General features: G+C 34.7%; 1 protein-coding gene across 3 annotated transcripts; it reads right to left on the reverse strand.

The window, feature by feature from the left end:
* Positions 1-317: 317 nt before the first annotated feature.
* Positions 318-13,247, reverse strand: LOC110928598 (probable ADP-ribosylation factor GTPase-activating protein AGD14). 3 transcript variants are annotated; one of them, XM_022171621.2, is made up of 14 exons: positions 13,109-13,247; positions 12,616-12,733; positions 11,618-11,679; positions 11,392-11,479; positions 10,756-10,817; positions 10,584-10,680; positions 9,699-10,112; positions 7,708-8,175; positions 6,330-6,443; positions 5,883-5,987; positions 5,080-5,160; positions 4,677-4,833; positions 2,814-2,859; positions 318-786 (listed from the first exon to the last, which is right to left on the reverse strand). In XM_022171621.2, the coding sequence occupies exons 2-14, from the start codon at positions 12,712-12,714 to the stop codon at positions 660-662; spliced, it is 1,920 nt and encodes a 639-aa protein (XP_022027313.1). In that variant the 5' UTR covers positions 12,715-12,733; positions 13,109-13,247; the 3' UTR covers positions 318-659. The 3 variants fall into 3 exon arrangements, with proteins under 3 accessions (XP_022027313.1, XP_022027311.1, XP_022027312.1); XM_022171619.2 differs by having other exon boundaries at positions 5,080-5,163; XM_022171620.2 differs by having other exon boundaries at positions 5,080-5,163; positions 12,616-12,716; positions 13,109-13,165.
* Positions 13,248-17,958: the final 4,711 nt, after the last annotated feature.

Below are 17,958 nucleotides of genomic sequence, written 5' to 3' on the forward strand. Positions count from 1 at the left end.
ACCCCAACAATGATTACCTAATTATTAGCTTTTTAGAAAAATAAAACAAAAAAATGAGTTAGAAATTTGTTATTGGTCAAAAAGTATTAATCTACACGCCCAACCAAAAAAATGTAAATAAAAACGCCCAAGGGAGCGGTGCGCGGGCATTTTTGGGCGTGAGTGGGGCAAAAATGCCCAATTTGGCTTCCACTACGGATGATCTAAGTAGGAAATTGTGATCACTGATTACCACACAAGTACATTACAAAAGATAAAGCAAAAAGAAGCAAATCATTTATTTATCAACCCAAATAAAAAAAGAATGCAATACAACAAAAAAGAACAAGACAACAGCTAAATATAAATCAAGTCTAAAAACTATAATACAACTTATCAAGAAATAGAAGCAAACAAAATTCAGAAAAAAAAAAAAAAAGCCGTAAAATCGACATCATCCACTTTTGATTTTTACATAAGACACCCCTTAACTTACTCAAGTGCCCCAAAAACACGAACCTAATTTTACCGACAGGTGAAGTCGATAAATACAAATCTACAACAAACCGACGACTATGGGACAAAAAAAATCCTTTAATGTTTCAGGGGCAAGCAAATTAGATGATTTTGCATACTCCTTGAATATTCATGAGATGTTTATAGCGATTTTGCCTTTATATTTACCCAAATGGGTTAGAAGAGGTGTTTGGTGTAGCAGCCGCAGCATATAATCCACTCTGTTGTTGATTTGTATTACTCAACGAACCAAAGGACGTCATATCGTATCCAAAGTTTCCTACTTGTGGCCTGTGAATAAGATGCAGTGAAAATTCTTTAATTACTTGGCCTTTGTTTAAAGGGTGAATTGTTGAACCCGAGCACGACCCGTGTATTTATTCGTGTCAAATGACATCAACCATTAAGATTGTTTAACCCAAACCCGGAAACACTTGAAATTGTGTAACCCGAATACGATCCATTTAACCATTTTATTTAAACGGGTTAATGAGTTGGCAGGTTGTGTGATCAAGTTGTAAGCGTGTTAAACAGTGTTTGGGAACAGGTTGGTCTCGGTGCTTAAATAAATGGGTTATTGGGGCGTTGACGTGTGTTTATATAAACGAGGTTAAACAGATCAACCCAAACATATCATGTTTAATAAAATATTAAACACTATAAAGAAGCAACCCAACTATGCATATATGTGTTGTAATGTAAGCTTTGGGAGTCTTTAAAAAAAAAAAGGTAATTTTCCTTTTCAACCCTAAAGTTTTAAAGTTTGACAATTTAAGTTTAAACTTCTATCTTTGTTTCCTTTTTAACCCTAAAGTTTTAATCTTGACAATTTACCCTAAAGTTTTATTCTTTGACAATTTAAGTTTAAAATTTTTAATCTTTGTTTCCTTTTTAACCCTAAAGTTTTAATATTTGACAATTTAAGTTTAAAATTTTAATCTTTGATAACTTAACCCCTTTGATTAATTTGATTTTTTACTTCTAATTCAAAAGTTCCCATCTTTTGCGATCTAACCACTTTGATTTTTTTTACTTATGTGTTGTAATCTTGGCTTTGGGGGTTTTCCAAAGAAAAAATGGTTATGCATATGGTTGTTGTAACCTTGGCTTTGGGGGTTTTACAAAAAAAAATGATTTTTTTACTTTTCACCCAAAAGTATTTCATAAATTACTTTTAACCCAAAACTATTTGTTTTTTTTTACTTTTAACACTAAACTTTCTATCTTTTGCAATCTATCCTCACAATTTTTTTTACTTTCAACTTTGGTCCTTTATAGTTTTCATTTTCCGCAAATTTTTCGCTTTATGCTTCGTTCTAAATTTTGTGACTTAACACATCGCAACGTGCGTCTTTGGTTTAGCGTTTTTACATTTCGTTCTAAATTTTGCGAGTTAACACGACGCAATGTGCGTGTGTGGGTGAACGTTTTTACATCGTCTATTTTTTCATGTTTGACAGATCCAACATAACGTGCGCGTCCTAAATCGACTTAGTTATAACTAAAGAATCCCCGCCGCATTGCGGCGGGTCGTAATTCTAGTTATAGAGTTAAATGCCATTAGTCACTGTGGTTCAGGTCATTTTGCCAGTTTAGTCCAAAGGTTTCATTTTTCACCTGTGGGTCCAAAAATGTTTCGCCGTTGCCATTTTAGTCAACTGGATTAACTTCATCCATTTTTTCTGTCAACGAGAAGGACAATTCGCTCATTTTATATGTAATTTTGTTAACTAGAAGGGCAATTCGGCCATATAAATGACAGAATCGCCCTTCTCATCAACATAAAAAATGGATGAAGTTAACCCAGTGGACTAAAATGGCAATAGTGAAACCTTTTTGGACCCACATGCAAAAAATGAAACATTTGGGCTAAACTGGCAAAATGGTCCAAACCACAGGGACTAAAATGGCATTTAACTCAATATTATATATGACAATCCAAAACCTGATCATGTCCGTATTAGAAAATGACACCCCTAGGTCAAAACATAAAACGAGTAAATCTGGTGGGTTTAAAACAAGATAGGGAAACTTGTTGAAAAAAATAATCTCACTTTTTTTCTCGTTTTAACAATTCACGATGCCTTTCGACCCAATTCACTTTTAGCTGAATTCAAAATTTTACCCGCTTGACCCCTTAGAGATAGAATAAGCCAAATCAACCCATTTGTAGTCAAACAAATTATTGTGTTTCCTCTGATCCGATCCCATTGGCTGGCACTGTATCGGTAGGGTCCCGTATGTTTACCAGTAACAGTAACAGGTTCTGACAGTCATAAAAACACAAAAAAAAAATAAACGAGGCAAGAGAATATTACCTGGGTTGGGGTGGGGTGTTTGGAGGTACTTGTCCCATGAAAGGACCTAATGTAAACAAAAAAAACATGTTTTAGATATGATCCGAATTATGGTATTGCGAGTAAAGTTGGCATGCTAGGTGGTTAAGAAAAAATGGGTCCCATAATTGAGCTGGGTTGAACAGATCAGGTTGACAAGAAAACACTTTTCCTATTTAATTCTTAATCTTTTTTATATAAAAAAGTATAAAACTACTGCATTATACATTATTACAAAAGCAATAGTTACACTAATATTTCTTATTTTTATAAAGCAACTAGTATTAAGCCCCTGCGTTGCAGCGGTTGTCATAAAACTGTGTTAAGTAGTAGCAATACTATACCATTGTCAGCGACCACCAACACCGGAAAAGCTCGTAAAAACAAAATAAATAAAAACGGGAAAAAATAACGCCGGACGAAAAGCAGACGTAAAATCTTTGAATCACGCACGCCCGTTGCTGAGAAATTAAACAGAAACGTAAAACATAGAAAAAAATAACTAAGTCCATATGGGACCCGCGTGTTGGACAAACTTGTCAAACGCAGAAAAATAGATGTGACGCGACGGGCCAGTCAACCAGGAAAAAATATATGTAAAAATGTTGAACCCCACACGCACGTTGCAGTATGTTGACTCACAAAATTTAGAACGAGACGAAAAACCTGGGAATGATGAAAAGTATGGTTGACCAAAATTGAAAATAAAAAAGAGTTGGGATTAAATTGCAAAAGATGAAAAACTTTGGGTTAAAAGTAAAAATCAAAGGGTCTAAATTGCAAAATTGAAGTTATTTATTAATTTTAGATAAAGATAAAGATAAAAATATGTGATACCTATATATTGGTTATTAATTAATATTAATATTAAAATAAATTTATTAAACAAATATAAATAAAATTTATAAGGTTGAATGAGAGAATGACATGTGGCATCATTTGGAGTCTTTTATTATAAGTTAGATATTAGATATATAGCGGTTGTCATAAAGTGTGTTAAATAGTAGCAATACTATACCATTGTCAGGGAACACCAACACAGTAAAAACTCGTAAAAAAACAAAATAATCAAAAAACGGGAAAAAAATAACACCGAGCGAAAAGTGGACGTAAAATCTTTGAATCATGCACGCTCGTAGCTGAGAAATTAAACCGAAACGTAAAACACAGAAAAAAATAACTAAGTCCATCCAGGACCCGCATGTTGGATGAACTTGCCAAACGCAAAAAATAGATGTGACGCGATGGGCCAGTCAAACGGGAAAAAATATACGAAAAAATGTTGAAACCCACACGCACGTTGCGGTGCGTTAAGTAAAAAAAATTAGAACGAAACGAAAAACTTGAGAAAAATGAAAAGTATGTGGACCAATATTGAAAATAAAAAAGAGTTGGGATTAAATTTGCAAAAGATGAAAAACTTTGAGTTAAAAGTAAAAAACAAATGGTCTAAATTGTAAAATTAAAGTTATTTATTAATTTTAGATAAAGATAAAGATAAAAATAAGTGATATCTATATATTGGTTATTAATTAATATTAATATTAAAAGAAATTTATTAAATAAATATAAATAAAATTTATGAGGTTGAAGGAAAAAATGACATGTGGCATTATTTGTAGTCTTTTATTATAAGTTAGATTTTGGAGGATGTATGCATTCAAAATAAACTGGTCACCTTTCAACTCATTTGACTAGTTACTTTTTCATCTTTTTTTTTTTTTTTGACGAATGAGTTTAAAAGTAACCCAAACCGACCCAGTCATAGTTAAATGTCTGTCTTAGAATTGCACCTATGCCATGGGATTTAAGAAGCACAAGAAAACGAAGAAGGTATGACAGTACCCGAAGGCATTGATGATCCATATGATGGGCCTGGGGGCGGCATGGATTGGTGGGTCATCCATGTTGGTGCAGGAGTACCCAGGCCCAAGGTTTGCTGCATGCCAGATGGCGGTCCGGTGTTTGGTAAAGCAGTTTGTAACGGAGCCATTGAAGGGAACTACAAAACAGATAAATCATATTGAATGATATATTTACTGGTTTTAAAAGATTAAATTAAAAAAATACACGCATGCTGCTTTCTTGACCTAGACAACCAATGTGAGAAACTCATATTTTAACAATAGATTACAAGAATTAAAATGTGTTAAATCCGTTAAAATTTTCCTTCCAAGAAAATAGATTCATGGTGATTAAACTTGATGCTCAACCAATAATAATTTAAAAAAAAAAAAAAAAGACTTACTGTCGTAGCTTGAACTGAAGGTGATTCATTGAGATCAAATGGATTTGATGACTTCGATGGCTGTATAAAAGATGGCACAGGCTGCTACAATTAAAAAAAAAACACAATTAATTTTGTAGCATCACAAATCTCAGAAACAATATGTTAGACGAATGCAAATGACTAATATTATTACAGAAAAGCAACATTAGTGTTTTATTGGTTAGATATGCATTTTTTAAAGCGTGTATGTGTGGCGGTTGAAAAACGCTTCAAGGTCTCAAGACAGTGCTTCTTGCACATGTGGGTCAAAATTAGGATCTGGAGGAGGCTGATATGTAAAAAACGACCAAAAGGATGAAGTGCTTATGAATGATTTACTTAATGAAGAGGGCGGATCTGTAAAAAAGACGAGAGAGATCCACATTTGTGTTGTACATAAAGCTTATTTGGTTGTACTTACACATAGAGCAAAACCTCACGTATGTGAAGCTCTTGCTTTGAAGCGCCTCACACTTTTTAAAACCAATGATTAAATATGATAAATTAGTGTTAACGGTAAATATGATGCTATAAATTTAGAATGATGTATACAATGTGTGTGTGTGTGTGAGAGAGAGAGAATGAGCATCATCGCTAAGAGAGTTGCTGGTTATCTAAGAAAGTAGGTCTATCTCTAAAATATTAGGTTGTCATTATCAATATCTATGTAGTTCATATACCGTTCAAATATTCAATTTACATGTATATTATGACACGGAACTATCATATACTAAGTTACCAACAAAAAATGATGTTAATGTGGTAAGTTGCATCAATCAAACCTGAGGAAGATTATACTGCATATTGTATCCCATGCCATATTGTGGAGCAGGGTACCAGCCTGCACCCTGAGCAGTGAATGGTGAATAACTTGAAGTAAATAAATCCTGTACACACACCACCAAAGTCAAAAAAAATATAAATAAAATCTAATAACTAGAGGTAGCAATTTCAACCAATGCTTTGAAATCCGGTTTTTATACTGTACCGGATTTGGTCAGAAACGGTTCAACCGGGTGTATCGGGTGGTTCAACCAGGTGTACCGAGCGGTTCAGTGCAACCGGGTGTACCGGGCGGTTTAACCGGTTCTACCGAATGGTTCAACCAGCCGGTTTGAACCGGTTTTTTTAACATTGATTTTGACCCATACTAAATAAGCAAATAGATACAATAAAATGAAAAAAAAAAAAAAAACAAGATACAGCAGTCAAAAAATATGCGCCATTACCGCAGGTAGTTCTTTTTTGGCAGCAGGTTTAACCTCAATGGTGGATGTGACTTGAGAATCTGCACTTGGAGCACTAGAAGGTATTTGAGTATCTCCACTAGAGGTATTCCATGGCTGCAAGAAGTTGCAAGGAAAACAAAATTGTAAAAATAATGTGGAACAAATCACGATACAAAGAAGTGAAAAACAACAGATGGAAAATTCAAACTAGTTACCTATAATAATGGGTTGATCCGGGCTGTTTTTATCTCAAAACAGGTCAGATAAAAAAAAATAAATGGGGAACAAGTTGAAAGTTGTCCAAAGCCTATTTTTAAAGCGTAATCCCCTAAACATTTTATTTATATAGTATGATTGTTATTGTAATAATATAAAGGTAACTTCATATAATCATATATATCCTTTCTATCATTCATAATTCCATATATATCCTTCTAGCTTTCCTACTAATACCATGCTTACCCTTTCAAAACACTAAAACTATCATATTCTTAAAGGAGTGAATTGCAAGTTTTGTCCTTTATCTTTAGGCCATTTTGCAAGTTTTGTCCTTTATGTTTAAATTTGACGAGTTTTGTCCTTTATGTTTAAAAATCAAGCACGTTTTACCCTTTGGGGCAAAACGTGCTTGATTTTTAAGGACAAAACATGCTTGATTTTTTAAACATAAAGGACAAAACGTGCTTGATTTTTAAACATAAAGGACAAAACGTGCTTGATTTTTAAGGCCCAAAGGGTAAAACGTGCTTGATTTTTAAACATAAAGGACAAAACTCGTCAAATTTAAACATAAAGGACAAAACTTGCAAAATGGCCTAAAGATAAAGGACAAAACTTGCAATTCACTCTTCTTAAAGCGTAGAATCTCCTAAACCATTTATTTAGATAATTCGTTTATTATTGTAATGATATATAGGGAATATCTTTCCAAAAGTACAAAATTTCATATATATCTTTCTAGCTTTCATTATATCATACTTTCTTTTCCTTACTTTTTTTGAACGCTGACTCACACACCCACTAATCCTACTCGTAAATCTAAACTGTTGTCCACCAAATGACTTGAACCCTCAACTTCATGAAGGGGCACCCTTCCATCACACTTTGATACATCTAGGCTACAAGCCCTATGATCATTATATCATACTTAGGGAGGAGAACATTTTAAAACACTATTATCATATGTACTCCTTTCATAGTAAGTAAAATTAAATCAGTTACTTATAACATGTCAAAGAATACACCAAGAGAAAACAATGTGATTCGCAGGATGGACCTTGGTTTCTTATTCATTTATCCATTGAGCAGGATGGACCGTGATTTGTAAAAAAAGCACTCAAGGTAGCTAAAACTAATTTTTTAGATAACCACCACTAACCTGACTGAATGATGTGATAGGAGGCTGAATACTAGTAGCAGGAACAAAATTTTGCTGACCAGGCACATTTTGCCACTGGCCTCCGTCAACAGAACTACCAAATGCATTAAACGCTGATGGTTGTGTAACTGCAGGTGCAGGTGGCATTTGTGTGCTAGCAACTACTGGACTATTACCAGATGCAGGAACTGATAGCTCAGAAAGTACATCAAGCAAGTTAGAACTTGACGGAAGAGATTGAGTAGGTTGTATTACAGGAGATGAATCAAAACTGGCCCAATTATCATTTGATGATACTGTTGGTTGTGCCACAACTGGAACAGGAGCGGGAGCAGTTTGTTGTGTTTGTGGGCCCGGGGCGGTTGAAGGTGGTTCAGGGTCGGCATCAAAATCAATTAATGAAGTTTCGGTTCTGAGTTCTGTTGGATTCCCACTAGATGATGCTAAAATACTGGAAGAAGCGGTTCTCTGCGATCAGAAACAAATTTTAACATAAGCTTTAATATATGTTGGAAGACATTAAGACGAAGAAACAAGCATAAACCTGTAAACAAAAAAACAACAATAGAAGCTTGTAGTTAAATACTTAAAACATGTTATAATCACCGCAATTGCATTTAATGAGAAGAAAACTTGTATACTGTAAGAACAAATCTACACTTGCTTTATATGCGTTTGCAACCTTGGTTTTAAAAAAGCGTGCCTCGGGCGCAAGGCGCACTTTGACGCCAGGGTCTGCGCTTTTTGCTACATGAGGCGCGAGTTGTATATGAGGCACAGCTGAAGTGAGATTTTTTCACTAAAAACTTGTCAGATGTGTGTGCCTCTTGTACATGGCGAGTTTGCAACTCAAAAGAACATGGTGATTGGCAAAGGCCACAAAAGCAGTATAAACTAAAGATGGCAATTTCGAACAATTTACTTGTGAACGGATCAATATAGATGCCTTTATTCTGACAGATTAAGAAAAGGGACTTGAATTGAAATATATGTATCTTACAATATAATGGGTTCGAAGTCGCCATATGTTTGTTAATGCATAAAACTTCCAAAACCATCAATTTTATAAAATATATATATATATATATAGAGTAAGGTTAACATACAAAAAGCCTTATCATACATCACGTAGGAGACAATGGTAACCGTTGGATCAGGGGTATAATCACGCATGGGACCACATAATCACGCATGGGACCACATAATCACGCATGAGACTATAATCACGCACGTTCTATGATAATAACGCACGTTATATTTTTTGTCATGTATGTTAATGTAGGTTAAGCCTTGAAGTACATTATACTTTCTCTCTCTCTCTCTATATATATATATAGTACTATTGAAATAATGTGATTTTTATAATTGTATTTGACAAAGTACTTATCTAAAGTTTTTAATAGGCTTAAACTATCTACACACCAAGTGTGTAGATAGCCAACCCAAAAAGGTGTTTTTTGTCCTATGTGCATACTCTGTAGTGTCGAGCTGTGGCCAAAGCGTGGCGTTTTGGTCCGGTCAACCAGACAAAGACTGACGGGTGTCTGACGGGTCTGTTGACCGGACCAAAACGCCGAGCTTTGGCCGCGTTTTGGTCGTGTCAACCAGACCGGGTATCAGTCTTTTGTCTGGTTGACAGGACCAAAACGCGGCCAAAGCTCGGCGTTTTGGTCCGGTCAACAGACCCGTCAGTCTTTGTCTGGTTGACCAGACCAAAACGCCGCGCTTTGGCCATAGCTCGACACTGCAGGGTGTGCATATAGGACAAAAAACACCTTTTTGGTGTGCCAATAGGCAAATGAGTGTGCAAATAGGTACACCCTTTTAATAAATTTAGATCCATACCAAAAACCACCCTTTTTGACCCACCTTCAATTTAAATGCATATTTTTGCCGCATAAGTTATAATGAAGTGAGCAAACAAGAAAAACATATACGAAAACAAAACATTACAAATTTAACATAAAACTTGATGAATAAAAATCGGTTACCTGTGTTTGAAACGAACCATCTGCTGGCCTTGAACCATTAGCTTTTGGAGGTTCTATAACCCGAAGAGGAGAAACACTCTCCCCCAATATATCCCTAACGGGCCTAACTATCGGGGGGCTCGATATACTTGTATTTCTTTGGTGATCAGGAGACCTACCTTCAACCTTAAAGCCTCCATCAGAAACTTTCCCATCATCAGATTTTTTTCCATTCCCAAATCTATCTTCTCGTCGCCAATCATTAACAATATCGGGCCGAGCTGGGCTTTTTCTGAAATCTGGGTCATACCCGGGACTACGTCTTTCATCATAACTGTTTCTAGAACTTCCATCACTTCTTCCACCGGGACTAGGCCTATCACTGTAACGCCGCTCGTTCTCGTAAGGTGGGCTCCTAGAACCTTCTGATTCCCCCTGTTTGATATGCAAATGCATCCAAATTTAAATAACATTACATGATACAGAACTTAAAACTACTAATTACAAAAACACTTAAATCTCTTTCCAGAAAACCATCAATAACTACTGGAGAGGGCTATTTGAACCCATTTGCTAATGATCACATCATAAGTTCTTTTTTTTAAATGAACCGAAAAGGTTCAATGGGACAAATAGGTTACTCGGGTTGAACTTTGCACAAAGTGTGTTTAATAATGGATAAAACCTTCCAATTCTTTTTATCCAAATATTTGATTATTGCTAAAAGAGAGTAATTTTAGCAATCGTATTAGACTCTGATTATTCAATGAAAACTTTAATTCAGGTGTTATCCACATTTAATAATTATAGATCCCAAATGTGAATTAGGTATGTTTATTTGAGTTATACCCCAGATATTGAAGGCATACATTAAGGGTTGATTTGTTTAAAGATTAGGTGGGATACCGTTTTTGCCCTTGGAGGCTTGTCAAAGCTTCTCTCACCAGAATATCTTCTATCAACATAGACATGCTTAATGAAGTCACGAAGTCTCTCAACATTACTGCATATAAGAGAAAATGTCAAAATTACAGTTTCTAATAGAGAAAAGCATCGCATTTTATTCACAGCCATATACCTGCTGTCAGGATAGGATTGACGTTGTGCATCCCATTCTTTAAAATAAATCTCCTTGGCACTCTATTCTTGCAATTAAAAGAAGTCAAAGTCAAACTTGGCAGATTTATGTAGATTATAGCTCACGGTAAACCAATTATTCAATTTGGTAACGTATGTAGAAGCCAGTCAGCCACCCATATATTGAAAGTTTGAAACCGCTTTATGGGTCATCCAACTATCCAGATACGCTGACGCATCCAATTTTGCTTATACCAAATCTGGCTTAAGAGCATGCATAATGACAAACATGCCCATTAAATTTATTACAAGACAATAATATCAATGATTCAATGTATCGGGCTATCAATAAGCAAAGACTCAACGTAAAAAGACAATTTGCTTTTAAATATTATAGCATCACGCATGTTTTTAGCCGAATTTAGTATATTTGAGTGGCCAATAAGTTTCAATATACAGTTAAGCAAAGATTCAATGTAAAAAGACTATAGGCTTTTAAATGTTATAGCATCACGCATGTTTTTAGCCGGATTTAGTATATTTCGGTGGCCAATAAGTTTCAATATACAGTGGCCTTAATAAAACAAAGTCAATTGTCCCTAAAATATTCAAATAAGCATTTATGCAACCACAATACCGCATTTCCTCCTCCTTGAAGGGCGCTAACTTCTTGTGTAGTAAATTTGGCCATCGACACAGATTTTACCCGGTGCGTGAATTCGCGGCTGTAGAAAAGTGAAATACATATTATGATATACAGGCATGAATTAAGTTCAACCCGGTTTAAGTAACCTTTTTAACTAAAACTTTCATCCCCTAGAGATATGAAATTTATTTTTCAACCATAGAAAGTTAAAACTCACTGTATGCCACTGCAAGTTGTGCAAACAAATGTCCAAAAGCTTGTGCATACATACTGAGGTCCCTGTTAAAGAAATGAATAGAACATACTATAAGTATAAAATCAAGATTTCTCGTTATATTTCAGTCAACTTTTATAGTCATACCAAATTATAGCTAAACGTAACACCAATAAAAAGAAACTTATACTCAGCTTAGTTGGAATGCAGGACGCACTAAGATCAGTGTCAACATTTCTGTAGCTATGTTTTGATTAAGTTAAAACCAAAGCCAAAATTTATGATATCACTAAGCACAACCAAATTTAACATGTTGGCTAAGTAGACATTAGTGTACACACTAACATCACTCCAGCCTACCAACCACATTATTTAGCATGCATAAAGCTCAAAAGTAATAAGTGCTCAAAAGTAATGTGTACACAACTTTAAGAAGCATGCCATCACCAAAAGATCAAATAATCATTAATCCCCATACTTTTACTTAATTACTTGAGCTCAAAAGTCAATTAAAAAATTCTAACATCGTGAAGGCCAAAAAAGTTCAGCATCATCTAACTCACTTTAAAGATAGCATGGCCTCTATAGAATTTTAAGACAGATCAGTACATAACCAACTAACTGGTACCACATATACAGAACAAGCCTAAAATTCAGAAAGACGGTTCAATTACGTACACTAACTCACAAATAGCCAAATATGATAAGCATGATGATATTACCACTCATGACTCACCTACATCCCACAATTAGAAATCCATATTGCAATTCAGACTTCTACTACAATACCTCATACAACTCACTAGAAATTGTCCTCAAATTTACTACCATGACAGCATACATTCTTAATCATTTCTAGTTTTGAAGTAGTAATAAACTATTTACAGAAACTACAGACTTCAGTAAAAAGGATGCAAATAGTTTATCATCAAAATTATATACCTGATGCATCAAATGAGTACAAAACCTGACAAAATATCAGAAAAAAGTAGACACAGTACCAAACTATTGCAGTTAATACACCTCCGATTCTCAGGAAGTTTCAGAAGATTCCGTATAGCTCTTTCATTCCTCTCATCCTCCTTCAACCGACTCCCCATTTCTGTCCAAATCAAAACCCTAACCACATCAAAACACTCAAATCAGCAAACATTTACACGATCCTTACAATTATCAACACAAACTCATCAATTCAACACACACAGAGCATAAAAACTGAACCAAAACATCAATTAACATCCGAATTGCTTCATAACCACAATAATCAATCAACATTTACACGATCCTTACAAATTCATCAATCGCGAACACGTCAATCAAATTCAACAAACGTATCGCATAAAAACTGAATCAAAACATCAATTAACATGCGAATTGCTTCGTAAACAAACAGATCTAATGAATTCAAATGCATTTACAGTGAATAAAGGAACAACTAACGGATTAAAAGACGTAATCGTAGTGCTAAAAGTGTATAGAATCTGGAAAACTGACCTTAACGAGAGATTTTGGGGAGATTTTACAGATCTTTTAGTTGTACAGCTAGAGAGAGAGAGAGAGAATTTAGCGTGCGTTTGTAGTGTCGACCGATGAAAAGTGATATTAAAGGGAGGAAAGATCGAGTGTGGGCGGGTACAGGGGATACGGAATGGTCAAAGAAATGATGAGCTGGAAGTTTTTACGGTTTTCGTTGGGTCCGGACGGGTGCTGAGCTGGACATGTTGAAAGAGGCGGTCATAGATCATAAAGTTGAACGAAGCATAATTACGCCGTAACTAGCCTTAGGCCTATGCGTTCAGTCGCGAGTCCCCACGAGTCCAATAATTTTTTTCACTGGGTTTACTTTTTTAGATACTCCAATTTCATATGATTAAACATAAAAAAATTTGAGTCGGTTCGACAGTTCAGATCAAGTAAGATTCATCACATAATAAAGGTACGATACAAAAAATTCGGGTCTTTCAAGATCAAAGTTTTCAACCCTACTCAAATTCTCAACTCAATTAAATCAAAAGTCAAAATTTTAATAGTTTCAAATCATTAAATTAATCTAGAACACAAACCCCAAATTTCTTTGTTGATGTAAAAGATAAACTAAAATTCAATCCCTGTTTTAAATACTCTTAACTTATTATGAAATCAAATCATACCCAAATTAACATCTTAATTGCTTAAAGTCAAGAGATGGGAAAGACCTATGCTTTCACTGAAGGTGGACGACTGTCGGCAAAGGAGGACGACCGGAGCAAGCGGAGGTGGTCGCTGAAGATGGAGGCGCCGCTGATGACTGGTGTTCACTTGTTCTCTGCTGTTTTTTTTTTATGGGTTTGTTTTGTTGTAACCCTAAATGGGTTTTACATTAAAGAAAAAAAAACAAAAATAGAAAAAAAAAACGAAACAAAAAGATTAATAATTGCCTCATACAAGATTCAAACCCGGGTGTCCTGGAAAGAATAACACAGATTAACCAGTGGAGAACCAAAGTTTTTTTGTTTATGGGTTCACTTTATATTTTACTTTTGGGTTTCTTTTCAATTTGTTATATATATATTTGCACTAAAAATTAAAAACCGAATGGGTTCCTGGGAACCCGATGTTTGTTAATAGGTTTGCCCCTGTTTGCGTTGCATTGAGGGGTACAAAACGATACTACCAACGTTGCAAAGGGTAAAATCATGCTAAGTAGCAACTAAGCGACAACCAAAATAGGGAAAAACGTAAAATAAAAACACGAGTTTTTTACAACAAGTGACTCATGTGGCGTAAAACATAAACGAACTTAAATTTATACTTACTCATGTGACGTGAGACGAACTTAAATTTATATCGACACGTATTAGAAAATCGATAGGGTAAAAAAACGCAAGAGACCAAATCTGACCACCAAACAGCGTGCTAAGTAACAACCGAACGATGACCAAATACGAAAAAAAAAACATATTACAAAACTAATAAAAAATAAACCCATTTAACTTTTATATCAAAATTATAAAAAAACAAAGGTTTTATTACAAAATTAAAAAGCTTAAAGTTTACTATGAAAAAAAAACACAAAAGACAAAACCACAAAACGACAAAAAGTTACTACTCCTCAAATATTATTATGAATTAATACAGATAGATAACATGAAAATTCACAACACAAAATCATTAGCAGTGGCGGACGCAGGAATTTTTTTCTGGAGGTGCGAAATATTTTCAAAGATTTTAAGTCCCTAGCTGTATAAAAATATCGGTTTATAGCGGGTCGGGTCGGATTATTTAAAACAAAAGAACATTAAAAACACGTCAAACGTCATTACAAATTACAAACGTATTTAAAATTGTGCCCTGCATGCTTTCTTTTTTTTTAAATATGTCCAAAATATCATCTAAAGATACTAAACACGCCATAAGTTCATTACATTCTTACTCAGTGGCGTCAAGTCACTGTGAGTTTTTTTGGGGGCGGGATTTGAAAATGGAATGGGTGGATGGGTTTGGGTTATTTTATTTAGTTTAAATTTCTTTAGGTTGGGTTTGGGCTTGTGTTAATAAAAATTTATTGTAGATTGGGCTTTGATTGGATTAAATAATTAAGTGAATAAGTGGTTAATAATTATTTTTTTTTTCTAAGTGAGGCGGTTGAAAATTTTCAAGGGGTGCGGCTGAAAAATTCCAAGGGGTGCGGTCGGGATTTCCGGTGAAAAAATAACACTAAAAAATATTTATTCATGGGGTGCGCCCGCCTACCCTTAGCTTAGGGCGGGTACACCCCTGATCATTAGTCCTCTAATATTATGAATTAATATAGATAGATAATAGGAAAAAGTTCATTCGTGTACGCTGTGTGGAAATTTGGCTGATTCTGGTTTGACTTATATGGTATCGCAACCAAAAGTGAAAACTTGAAAAGTAAAATCATATATAAGTTTTTGTTTTTTTTAACATAAACTTCATTAGAGACTACAAACCCACAAAATAAGGCGACCAACCACAAAAACCAACTTACATAATTACAAAATTACACCACTCGGTCCATGAAAACGGACCTAGCTTTAAACCTACTTGTCACACCCAACCGATGGCGGAAACAACGGAGTGAGACAAGTTTATCAAAGTTTGAACAAGTTTATCAAAGTTTGAAACAAGAACAGAAAAATCAGTCCACTTTGGAGCCCTTTTAGCAATATTCCAGGCTCTGGTTTTCCAGGGAAAACCCATGGAAACGTAGCTAAGGTCAATACAAAGTAGTAGAAAAAGAATCGAGTGAATCAGATAAGAATTGAGTGAGTTATGCTTACTTTAGTGAAGTGGTATAAATCTGCTCGAACTTCTGCAATCAGCTACGGTTTGGAGTGTTTGAGAGTGAATGGAGAGTGTTTAGAAAGTGAAAAATGCTTGGAGGAGGCTTGGGTTATATAGGGGATGGATTAGGGTTTCATTGGGTTGGGCTTTGGAAGTGTTTAGTGGGCTAAATAACTCAAAACAAGGAAATTAAGTGGGCTGATGCAAGGCTGTTAACAGCCCTATAATGTCTATTTTATTTTATTTTTATTTTTTTGACATTAGAAGGTATATATTTGATGTTTAATAAAGTGTTACATGGTGTCTAGTATGTATGTAACTTGTAACAAGGTCCAAAATGCATAAATGACATGTTTTAATTTAGCAAAAAATGTGATAACATAGGTGTGTATAACACATGAAATGTAACAAGTATGTATGGTTTATAGTTTGGTATGATCAAGTGTAAAAAAAGCATACAACTTAATCTTATAATCGAATAACTAAGTGTTTAAATGTATGAAGATTTAAGGATTACGAATACACGATCATTGTTTACGAGTTAAGCTTACGTTTATACGAATTACGAACCATGTATCAAGCGAGTGCACGTATCAATGTATAAACATGTATAAACGATTTATAAAAGAATCATTTCATTACGATCAAAGCCTCGGATTTTACAACGATACAACGAAATACGATTACAAGAAATACAAGATTTCCAAAAAAATAGAATTTCAAGCAATGGTTTCTAAATATAGAAAGTATGAAAACGCAGGGCGTTACCGTCTCCCCTCCTTTAGGAAATTTCGTCACGAAATTTATTCAAGAGGAAGACTTGAAAAAGTTTTGGCAAAAATTGAGACTTGGAAATTTTGAAACGGTTTGAAAAGTACGAAACTTTGGAGAACGACAAGGTAAATTTGCAAGGGAGTTCGTTGTCTAAAATAATTTGAGGTACCAAACATAGTTGAAAACGTGTAGGTGCGTATATAGGTAAAGTGAGTCTAAACAAATTTGGATAACTTAAATTGGAGATGTATTAAAAATGGGACGTATTAAGAAGGAAAATTTTGACAAACAGTTTGTATTTTGTTGGAAAGTGGGGTAGTTTAAAGGGGAAGTTTTAAGGATAGTATAAATATCACACTTTCGTAAAAATTGTTTATTGAGAGGAACGAAATGGTTTGGTACTTTGAATAAAGTGTTAAAGGTATACTAAGTACATTTACACAAGAATAATGAATAGGAGGATGGTTTTAAAGGTAATGAGATAAGTTAGGATTTGAATGTTTAAACAAGCTTGATTGTGAACGGGGTTCATATGAAAAAAAGGATAATGGAGAATAATAGGAGTATGGGGTGAACGATTGACTCTAAATGAATGCAAGTATATGAATGATATAAGTATTAGATAGACGAAAGTAGCGTGTTAAAGATGAAGTCTCGTCATGGATAATCGGATATAATGCGTTTGTGAGTTGTTTGAAGTTTGTATTAGGTCAAAAGGTCTCCAAAACACTGAATTTCTTATGGCACGTTTTACGAAAGTTTGGTAACATGGTGAAAACACTTATATATAGGAAGTACCAGCGGCGTATCCACCATGTTTTGACCATGTTATGCCCTTCTCGTTATTCGGTGTCATGTTACGTTCCGCGTCTTACCATACATAGTAGTACGCTCTATGGTTTTCATACGCCTATCACTATAATCCCGTGTGCACCCGCGATTATTTTGATTATCGCATGATCCGCATAGCTTGTACTAGTTGTGTATGAATCAGGGTATACATAATTTACAAATAAGAATGTGTACGTATAAGAATATAGTATATAAGCAAGTCCATGCTTAAGTATGTATGGGACCTACGTAAGCGAATCACTCGGATTACGCTCGCGTACGGGTATGAATGTATGAATCATGAGTATGAATGAAAGTATGAGCATAAGTATAAGTTTAATTATGAATATGCACGTAAGTACGCGTATAAACATAAAATGTACGAGTAGTATGAGTATAAGTATAAGCATAAAACGTATGCGTATAAGTGTAGGTACGAATAATAAAATTTA

Source organism: Helianthus annuus, chromosome 3, assembly GCF_002127325.2.
Source record: "Helianthus annuus cultivar XRQ/B chromosome 3, HanXRQr2.0-SUNRISE, whole genome shotgun sequence".
Lineage (NCBI taxonomy): Eukaryota > Viridiplantae > Streptophyta > Magnoliopsida > Asterales > Asteraceae > Helianthus > Helianthus annuus.